The following is an 11527-nucleotide window of genomic DNA, read 5'->3' as shown; positions in this document are numbered from 1 at the left end:
CTCTGATCTCAGACGAGGAAGATTCACCAGTTTAATGAGATACTGCAAGTTAGTCAACCATTTCATTGCTTTGGCCCCTCAGAAGTGTGCTAGGCATTGATTAGAATCACATAGTGTAAGTTATTCTGGTTTGTTCAGTACCTCAAGTAAGCAGCAGTAACTCCTCATGTGTTTGAACTCTGATGCTGGCATTCCCACGCCATACCGTGTTAGACATTCAGACAACTGTGCTGATCACATTATTTCCTCTTACTTTAATAGGCCTTTCAGGAACGAACAAGCATTCCCTTGTATTCTACTAGGGTTCCCATCACTTAATGGTCACACTTAATTAACCACTAGTTTAGTAGAGAGCTGGTTACACTTCATTTCATTAAGTGATTTCATGATCACCAGAGGTACACTGACAGCTCTGTTAGCTGAAGGTATGTGAAAAGGGGCAGCAGAGACAACAGTAACATTTTGCAGCACTTCCTCATCAGTGATTTTCCATGCACTACTCTTGCAGAGAGAGTACAGCTAGTTACATTTCCATTCCCGTTTAGCTTTTTGGCTTAAGGCTATCTCAGCCTTGAGGTAAGATAGACGATATTCTATTACTAGTACCTTTAGAAATGTTGGTCTCTGCATCCTTAAAGTCAGCATTTTTATGTAAAGTAGATACTAAGAATTTCTTCATCTGTCTTCCCTCCTTTAGGCTTTAGGTCAGCAAATAAATGTGATAAAAGGACAACACTCTATTTAAAAATGTAAGCAAGAATCAACTGGAAACAAGAAAATGTTAAAAGGTTCTACAACATGATAAACCAGGCAATGTAAAAACACTAAGCAATTCACTCTAAGGTATGTAAGCATCACATGACAGGAAAAACACCGCTAATGTTACATACATTAGCATAAGCACATAGACATTACAGGAGACCTGTAAAACCATACATTAAAGCTGCATACCACAAAAACCTTCTCACGATAGTTAATGATCATTCATAGGGATATGTTATGCACAGATGGTTTAATGTTTCTAATGTGAAAGCATTTTTTCTAATTGAATAGGGGGAATTTTGCATGGCTGTACTTCAAACCTAGATCTAAAGGTCAGTCTGCCTGTGTTTTAAGCAATATTTCGGTATAAGAGAGGAAGAAGTGTTAGGAAAACACCATCATAAAGGAGGGTGAGATGAAAGAGGTGTAGATACATAGCACAAACCAAAAAATAATGCCAATGGCTTGAATTTTATTGTGAAGCCTTTATATCTGTCACAGAGATTTGTGTTCAGAAACTGTGAAAATTCATAAACAAACTGTATTTCATATAAAAATAGCATCTTTAACTACCAAGTCTTTAGTTCAAATCAAGTGAAGAAATAGCAGAACATTTACTGTTCACTACAAGCAGACAAGAATTAAAACAGAAGTATCTTGTGCCAAAGGGTCAAATGATATGACTACTTGTTACTGCTGTGCCTTAGAGACCTGTTACGGTTTGTGATGAGATGGATTTGACACTGGAGTCCAGAATATAAGGGACCCACCTGTTTTAGGAAGTGCTAGGAGGGATTCCATTTTGTGTGTCTTCAGGACACACATATATTACAAAAAACCCCATGTAGCAATGGAACTAGGTAATTATGTATGGAAAAATGCAGCATGCCATCCCACATGCAGCTCACAACACAGTTACAAGAGGTTCCACGTAAATTGTGTGAACTTTTCCTTAGAAATTACACTTGTTACTGGGGGGCAGAACCTAGTCCCACACTGCTTTTTACAACTGGCCTGCACAAAATGTTATTATAAACAGTTTCTCTTCCTATTATATCTTTCGCACATGTACTCTTCACAGTAACTACGGTGGATCCATATCACTGTTCCAACTTTAAGGGCAGAGTAAACAACATGCCAAGCATTTAAGTGACCTGTTCAAAGTTGTGTAACAAGTTACAGATATCCTGGCTGTCTCTAGCCCTCATACTCTGCAAAGTACACCCCAGCTACAGCTTGTACTGAGTCATTTAGCCACAGATACTGTAAGCAAAAAGAAATTACATTACTCAGGTCTTAGAAAGCTGATACTTTGTGTACCCAATAAATCAAGGAAAAGGAAATCAGCAATGGGCTTTGAACCAAAAATGCAAATTCACAGCAAGGTTGTTCAGATTTGGTTATCAAGAGAAGAGATTCTCACTGCCTTAAGGGGAAATCACAACGGGTTTCTAGATTAGATCTCTTGTTCTGCTAGCACACAAACATGAATTCCTTCAAGAAAAACTTTGCGTTTTTCAGGTAGGCGAGGCATAGATCAATAGTGACAATGACCTTAGTGATGCACTAATGAACAAAAGATTACTAACTGTAACAGGATCTAAATAAACATCCACCTCCCTGTCTCTTGGATGGATGATTTGCAAAGCATTTCTCACCCTGCATATGACGTATTTTAACTGACCATTTAAAGAACCTTTCTCATATACCTTCATAAGTTTCTGGGCTGCCAGCTATCTGCGTTGACGGGACACTTAAGTTTTAAAGTGCTGTGCATTCTCTGGCGTGCTAAAAAAGCAACATTATTGATAATAAAGACAAGATCCAGCAGGGAAAATGGGAAAATCCAACAAATCTTTGATTCTTAAGAGACTCAAAGCTGCATGATTAAAATGCCAGAAATGCACTTTCAGGAATTTTGGCATGTTTTTATAACCAGTAAATTATTACTAGTTTTCTTTGGTATTCATTATAACAACATTAATAGTGGTGGATTCCTTTGTACATGTTTGATTTTAATATCCAAATCTGTGGGAATCCCTCTGGTATTTAACAGAACAAAATTAAACATCGATTACAAAGTCATAGAATGAAATCTAAAAGCATCTTTTTCCAAAAATATGTTCACATTAATTTATTAACAGACAACATTTTCCAAGGTTTCAAACACTGTATGACTCCAAAATCACAAAGTATTTAATTTGTGCTCAGTGTGTAGATACGCCGCTATATACACAAAAACTACTCCCACAATTTCTCATGTTGCTTCCCCATTATTAGAATTTGCCCCATACTTCACTGCACAAGAACTTAACTAAGAATGTTATTGTATCAGGTGGAAGGAGAGAAAGAAAGCCTGTTCTAGGAGTTGCAGAAATTGAAAGAAATGTAGGCAACAGAAGAGCATATCAAGTTTCTCTCATGGAGAAGTGTGAAGGGAATTTGGCAGGAGCCCCACAGTCATTATCTTTCTTACATACAATCCTCCCTTTCCATTTCTAATACAGGTAGGTCAATAAGAATGGCCAATCCCTTGTTCCTCTCAGTGGCCCACCTCTCTCGAGGCAGTGTTTCCTTTCAGTTAAACATACGTATTACAGCAAAAAGACACTGATATGGAAACATTCTCCTTTTTAATAGGCAGATAATTAGAGGTTGAAGATTTAGTCCTCACTGAAAGTTTTGACAACATAACTGCTGCTAATGGTTATGACATTTTTTCACTGGGAGGCGTAGACACAGTGTGACAAAAAGCGTTCTTGACATCCATCCTTCACATCTGATTTTATGTACATCTTCCATAAACATGTGAATTCTTATCTTGTCTCACAAACATTTAAACTAATTAATTTTGCAGTCACCAAACAGCTGAAGAGACATAGCTCTGGGCTACAATCCCACATGTCTACGTACAACAGCTTTTAAGCATCTCTCTCCAGAAGGGATCAAGTAGAAAAGCTCTGATTTTTTTTCCTGAAGAAGAGCATGGGCTCAAAAAGAAGTAACAAAGCCTAAGAATGCATCCATAGCCTTGAATCCAGGGGTTGATCACCTGCATCAGGATTCTGTGGTGCCAGCTGGAGCCTCAGCCTCATCTCCAGTGGCAAAGGCATCAGGTCCTTCCTGGTGATCACCCCAACTACTCGGTTCTGCAGGTCGACAACAGTGAGGTGGCGCAGCCCCAGGGTGCGAAAGATGATGTAGGTGCGTTGCAGTGAGAAATGAGCTTGAACTGACATTGCAGATTTGTTTATGTATGGCTTCTGTAAAGCAAAGAAACAAGACACAGGGGGAAGACAAAAGTGTGAGTGCAACCCTGCCACAGGGGTGGGAAGGAGAGGCGGAGGAAGGAGGCCACGGAGAAAGAGGTAGCAGACTTGAGGGACAGGAGCCAATAAGAACATTAGTTCTTCTCTCCCTGTTCCCCACCCCCAATTATACCTAAAACATCAGGAAATACCATAGTAAAAAAACACTTTCTTTTTTGGTAAAACATCAGGTTCACTCTAAATAAACTATTATGACTGGAATGTACCCAAATCTCACAGGCTAAAAAAGCAAAGTTGAGCTCCATTGATTTGGTCTGAGTTTTAAGTTAGAAATAGTCAGTGACCCCAATATTTATTAAGTCTTAAGATTTTTTATAGCTGCTATCTCATTACACAACCATTTATGACATCCTGTAATATTTTGCAGTAAATGCTTTTAAAAGTCAATTCACACAGAAACATAGACTGCAAGGAGGAGGACAGAGAAAACAATCATATTGCTCTGAGAAGAAGAGGGCCTGCAAGTACTGAACTCTGGTCACTGAAAACTATGAGGACTATAACTGTTTCTTGATAGGAACAGAGCTAAAGACCATTTTATTGTTAACCAAACTGGTCTTTCTAACTTATATATGTGTTCACTAATTTTTTACTTTTCACGTAATTCTACAGTATCCTTCTTATGACTTGGCAAGGTCTGTCAAAGCAGGTGTGTTATGCTTCCCAAGTGTATGCTTCTCCAGACAGAGGAAAAATTAAATAAAGACATGATAAAACAATATCAATAAATATGCAGTATAGAGGGACACGTCTCTTCTCCCTCTTTCATTTACAGGACTGACAAAACATTCAAAGACATAAGGAGGAAAAAAATTACAGGTAAAAAGGTTTTCTCTTTCTATACCACATATAATTTTGCTGTGGAACTCACTGCCACAGCAAATCATTATGCCCAAAAACTTCACAATGGATGTTTTTGTGGATATCAGAAACAGAGCTTTCATGAGCACGTAACAGGTTTTTGGAAGGGATACTGGGATACTAAACTTTGTGCTTTGGGGATCACATCAGGTACTAAAATGCTAGGTATCAATGTGAAACCTAACTGAGTGCAATAGGTTTCGCATAACAAAAAAGTTGGGTGGCCCAATAAGGCAAGCACTAGACTGGGTCCCAGCTGAGCTGGCTTCTACTCCCGGGTATGACCTCCTCTTGAACTCTGGAGAGCCATGTGTCATCTCTCCACCTCAGTTTCACCATCTATTAAAAGGAAACTCTTAAAGCATATTAGATAATGGGTATTAGGAGCATTTTGGGGTTTATAACTTTTCTCTCCTTCAAGTTATTCTCAAAGAAAGGAATTCAGACTAGATGGATCTCAAACTCAGTCCTAGCTTCTTTACACATGAGTAAACAGGAGCAGATTTTATATTTTTTTAAATAAAATCCAACTGAATTAGGCCTGGATTTCCCAGTGTCCCCCAATCTCCATTTCAGTGCTGTAGACTGGAAATTCACTGAGGCAGAAACTACATTTACTTTGTTCATAACATATTTATTTTAGGCCTTATTCAGTATACCAAACACATTATTGCTTTTGGACCCAGTATTTTAGTACAGTATTTAGGAAATAAATGTGGCAATGTCATAGCAAGGATTGAAAAAAAAAAGGAAAGGGAAAAGAAATATAGCTTTATTTATAAGTTGATGTATAGGCACTGTACTGTAATGGAGCCTAAAATCTCAAAAGCGTTGCTTTATATTTGCTTTATGGGACTATAAGAGCCAAATAATGACATTTAAATGATCTATTCCATTAACATTGTATCATTTTGTCAATCTGGAATGTATTTTAATCAAAAGCCCCCTTGAAATGGTCTCCTTTGTTGTATTTTCTTTTTGGCTCATTTTATCAACATCTGTTATGTTTATACAATATGAATTAAAACTTCGGAATGCTGTTTGTACTCAGCTACTTTTGTTGAGAATGTAACATCCCAGGATTGGCAGTGTTTATGTAAATCAGTGCGGCTGACACAGCCATCATAAACAAATGAGAAAATATAACAAACACATTGTTCATGGAGGAAATGTTTGTTTTTAGAGTTGGCTTCAGTCTTACCAGATTGATGAAGAGTTGCTGATACCGGGGATCTGTAGCGTAGCGATTCAGCAGCATGGTTAGGCGCGACAGATTGGGCAGCTTCTCCACTGTTATCTAGAATAGGCAAGAATCCATTTCTCTTTCCTTCTGTGCTGCACATTAGAACCCAAGGTTCAAAAGCTTTCCAATCTGACTCTTAAGAAAAAGTTTTCTAGCAGAGCTACACTGGCAGAGCTTGTCCAAACTTCATAAATTCTTTTGCCAATAAGGCTTACATTAGCAATTTAAAATAAAACACTCTCTACTTACAAAATTTTTTTTTCCCTTAGTGTAACTGTATCTCTATTAAGACAATGTAAGTTATATTGGCTTGGGGGGAGATTTTTCACGCTGTGAAAATTCACACACTATGTGGTAAATACATGATAGTGCAGTGCAGAAAAATGCAACAAAACTGGTATCCTGGTATCCTATTTGTATCCTGGCACCTCATCCCATACATAATTGCCCTGCTCCTTCTCTACATTGTTTTGCCAGCCAGATTCTCATGCACAGACCAAGCTTCAGTAATATATCATGAATTTCCAGTTGTGCCTGTATAAATTGCTCAAAACTACATTACCAGTCTTGCCCTGGTAACACATGATTTTCTTCTACCACGCTTACTGTTTACTATTCTTAAAAATCCTTTAGTCATCTATCAAAGGGAAGAATGCAACATGCTTTTGAGTTTGAAAGATTTTATAAATACTCATCATTCAGAGAGGTGGTATCCCATACAGAATTAAATATTATAATAATTCTGCTATCCATAGAGAAGTTGAGAGAGAGAAGATTGGAACAGCCTATCTGAGCCAATTCTTTGGCATTATGGTTTATGACAGCTGTCCCGGGAAGATCTCTAGTCATCCTTTAATTTAAATTGAACCTGACCACTTCTTTATCTCACCCATATATATTACATCTTTGTTTATGGAGAGTTCATCCTAAATCACCCAATATACATGCTGGTTAAACAATGAAAGAGCTGAAAGAAAAGGTTACCTTCTCATAGGAGAGAAGATGAGAGGAGGAAAAAGACTCATCATTTGTCTCTGGTTCAAAGAGGTGCTCATTCTCCAGCAGCATGCACAGCTCTAACCTAAGGTTAGAGAAGAGGACTGTATTCATTATAAGGGGCAAATTTTAAAAAGCAAGTACACAATGATTTAGCATCAAATAAATGATGGTACCTCAAGTACTGTGTGCAGTCTTGGGCACCTCAATAAAAGAAGGACTTCAAACTATTAGAGCATGTCCAGAGGAGGGCAACCAAGATGGTGAAAGGCCTCAAGGGCAAGACTTATGAGGAGCAGCTGAGGTCGCTTGGTTTGTTCAGCTTGGAGAAGAGAAGGCTCAGGGGTGACCTCATCACAGTCTACAGCTTCCCCAAGGAGGGCAGCGGAGGGGGAGGTGTTGATATCCTCTCTCTGGTGACCAGCGATAGGACACGAGGAAATGGAGCAAAGCTGCATCAGGGGAAGTTCATCACTGAGAGGGTGGTCGGTCACTGGCACAAGCTCCCAGGGAAGTGGTCATGGCACCAAGTCTCTCAGAGTTCAAGGAGCATCTGGACGATGCTCTTAATCATATGGTTTAATTTTAGGTAGTTCTGCAAGGAGCAGGGAGTTGGACTTAATGATCCTTATGGCTCCCTGCCAACTTTAGATATTCTATGATTCTAGAGTATTAGTGGGCTGACCACAGATTTCACCTTCCTAAATTTCCATCAGCAATAGCAGCATCACACAGGTGTTTTCTGGTTTAAGTTTGCCTAATTAGATTAATGGACATCACCTGTCCTACATGTTCTTCTTGACCTGGATCAGTCTGCTTGGCAGGACCAGCTCATGCCCTGTCTAGTTTGCACCCAATAAGACAATACAAATAATAAGCAAATACAATTTTCTGAATATAAGTAGATAGGCTGTTGTTCCTTCCCACATCCTTCTTAAGTAACTTCTACATTAAAACACAAGATCTGCCAAAAATTTGTCATATTTTAAATCATCAGAGAAACCTTTTCTCACAGTACTGCACTCTAGAGTTCATTAAGACATTTAATATTCTTGCTGACTCAGTCATGTGAAAATGCATATCTTTATCAATTATTATATCATTTCAAACCTTTCTTTAGAGCTCCCCTTCCAAACTACATATATAAAGCCCTGACAAGGAATATATTTAAAACTATTCCACTCCATCCACACTATCCAATTCAAGCCTTTTAACTGATATTTAGATAACAAACACCTTGGGGACTGCCACAAAGCTTTTTGGTTTGCAATATATGTAACATCATATTAGCCCTGGTCTGTGATTACAACTAGGGGCTACTACAGTAGCACAAACATGTTCAACACACGGCTAAATTATGTGCCTGAGGGACCCAGAGGAGAGCAGATACACAGTCTTCATTAGGGAACAAGAGAATTACAAATTAGGTACAAAGTGGCTTTTGTGACTGGAACACCAAGTATAAGCTGGGAATTTTTCAAATAAATATTTCTGTATCCAAAAATATTGATTCGTTCAACCAAAAATTTTTATAGGTATTTACGAGTTTTAACATAATATCTCCTGGGAAAGATTAGTCTGCTTCAAGGTGGGATTAGCACTCCACAGCAGAGGACTTACACTAAGACAACATGCCTGCCAGATCCAAAAGCTGGTGGTTAGTGACTTCCTTAGGGACAGGATATGGAAGAACTACCTTCAAGCCTTTTCTCCACACTCTCCTTTCCTTCATAACAAGCACATTAATGGCCATGTATGGCATGTCTTAATTTCTCCTATTGGAGGGGTTCCATGCTGAATAAACAGGGATCTGTACAACCAGGTCCCCCCCATTCCCGCTGGCTGCCCTGACCAGCAGCCTATTTGCTGTTCTATTATTTTCTTTCCAAACAGTCTCCCCTTCACTATTCTATACTTCTTTGTCCTGCATTTGATGAAGCTGGATTGAAACTGTAAAAAGTGCAAAAAAAAAAAAAAAGTAAATTTATGATGAAATACCACTGAGCTCTTACACATGAGGAGGTAACATTAAACTAGTTTCCAGTGTGATACGTTAAACTGAAGTTTCACATGTTTCGTGTCTTTTATATAGTCCACCTTTTCTCCAACTTAAAACCAAGATACTTTGGGAGCATCTACCTCTGCATTTTAGTTCAGATCTGGAAAACTCATTTGAAGGAAACTATCCTATCACCTCCACCTCCCATGAGTTGGTTAGCATTGTAGAGCAGTCTCCTTTCTCCTGAAACAGTCAGCTGTTTCACTCTGTAGCTGCACTTTTGAAATCTGCACTTGCGGATTTCAAATGCAGATGTGGCTTTGGTCTCTCATCTAAAGTTCTCAATGGGATTTAGAAATAAGTATGCCTGTGGCCAGGATACAGGCATCAACCTTTTACAGGTGAAGACCTGAGTGTGGATAAAACTTTTGGAAAAACATCCGTTCTGAAGAAAATCAGTGGCACAGCCAGGGATACCTGGAGTTTGTCATCTGCTCCCACCTTTAATGTACATCCCATTCACAGGACAAACAAGGAATTCAGTATCCTTCATAACTCTTGAAACTTTGTTGCAATTTAATATCTGACTGGCTTTGGTTTTCATAGAATCTCTTTCAGATTACTAAACTAACCGCTGAGAAAACTCCACTGAGGAAATACTTTGCCTTGGGCTCACATCTCCCCTCCTGGGAAAGTCAGTAGCTTGCCCTAAGCCTCTGGCCATGTGCATGCCAGCACATGGACATGTCACACAGACAATTAATGGGCTTGGGTTTGAGGACAATCATGAGAACACACTAAAGAGAACTGTATAGGGATGCTACAACAGGCAAGATCTATTCCCCTCAGGCTACATTTGTAGGAGGAAAGGAAGGAAAACACAATATACTCATAATATATTCACTAGAGCAGAGAACATGAAGAAGAAATTAATCCAGCCATGCCATATGAATTACCTTTGGCGCATTACACACTTTGTTCTGCAGGGCTTTCTAAAGGTTCACATTTTATGGTCTTTCACAGACCGGTCTGTAATCGTTCTAAGTAAGATATAAGTACACAGATCTAAATTCTGCTCCGAGATCATCATATACAGCTCCAGAAAGTTGATTTCAGGAATGATCACTGGGCCAGGGATATTCTCAAGACTTTAACCCTAACATGAATATATAGATGTCAAGTGCAAAAGCTATGATCTACCCTGGTCCTTTGCCAGAATCTACATGCTCAGGTCCAAAACACTGTTCAGACCTGTCCGTAGTCCAGACTTCACCACTTTCCACTTAAGCATCATGGGCTGGAATTAAAAAAGCAGCAACATTCACTATGAGCTGAAAGAGCAGAAACATTTGCTCATCACCAGTGGTTTGTTGGCCGGTTTTGGTGGCTTGCAATTGGCTCGGCACCACTCTCAACTAAACCCAGCAGGCAGTCACTTAACAGGGCTTTGGGAAGTGTGAGGGAAATTTGGCTAGTCAAAAAAAAAAGCACACGCAAACACAATGAAGGAAATTGTTGGAACGTTTCTGATAAGAATCCAAGCCTATTAAAAACTGGCATATTCAGGAGAAAAATGAACATACATTATTTCACTTGGACTTCCAGAAGTCATGCTTCAGAGGTATAACAACATCACTCTTTGATGTTACATACAACATCCTTCCTATCACATCATCAAGCCTTAGAAAGCAGACCAAACATGTTTCTTGCACTATTTTGTGAGGTTTAACAGGAAGTGATAGGATTCAGACTTGGACTCTGCAATTGTTCATTTACTCTTTATTTATTTAAGAAGGAAGAAAACCCTTAAGTAGGGAATCTCATTTCAAAGATACCCTGGCAAGGCATTGCAGTAGTTTCATGTGCTCTATCTGTTATAAAGCGTGCATCATGAAGATACACCTAATTAAGATAACACATTATTATCCCAATATCCACATGTCAGATTTGGCATGGAAGTCAGGAATGAAAAGTATCTGACAGCTGATTGTGTCACTCTTCTTGTCAAGATGGCCAATTATCTGAGGAAACGAAAAATTCTAAGTACTGGGGGAGTGACATAAAAGGAACTTCAGCTCCAAAGTAGCTGCAAATGAACACAAGGAAGATTAAAAGGTGATGTCACTGGCAAAAGCATTCAGAGAAGGACTCTCCCAAATTGAATGGATAAAATAGCCACATAGTGGGGCGAGGGGCGGAGGGAGGATTAGAGAACCTGAAGCATCATTTTTTGCTTGCTTCAGAATTCTTTAGGCTTATTTCCCCTGTATTAATCCACCAAAGGTACCTGCATTGTTTTTATTCTTAAGCTGATTATATCTGATATCCAACCCAGTG

The 11527-nt window shown here is 39.0% G+C and overlaps 1 protein-coding gene across 1 annotated transcript in view; it reads right to left on the bottom strand.

The window, feature by feature from the left end:
- Positions 1 to 1214: 1214 nt before the first annotated feature.
- LOC142053390 (chloride channel protein C-like) overlaps positions 1215 to 11527 on the bottom strand; it is an 82553-nt gene continuing 72240 nt past the window's right edge. Inside the window, exons 14-16 of the mRNA XM_075084995.1 lie at positions 7180 to 7276; positions 6154 to 6249; positions 1215 to 4025 (exon numbers count right to left, since the gene is read on the bottom strand). Coding sequence (XP_074941096.1) covers positions 3774 to 4025; positions 6154 to 6249; positions 7180 to 7276 — 445 coding nt within the window. The 3' untranslated portion in view covers positions 1215 to 3773. The remainder of the gene's footprint in view (positions 4026 to 6153; positions 6250 to 7179; positions 7277 to 11527) is intronic.

The sequence above is a fragment of the Phalacrocorax aristotelis genome, chromosome 2, assembly GCF_949628215.1.
Source record: "Phalacrocorax aristotelis chromosome 2, bGulAri2.1, whole genome shotgun sequence".
In the NCBI taxonomy this organism is placed as follows: Eukaryota; Metazoa; Chordata; class Aves; order Suliformes; family Phalacrocoracidae; genus Phalacrocorax; species Phalacrocorax aristotelis.
This window is presented reverse-complemented; position numbering and strand designations above follow the sequence as displayed.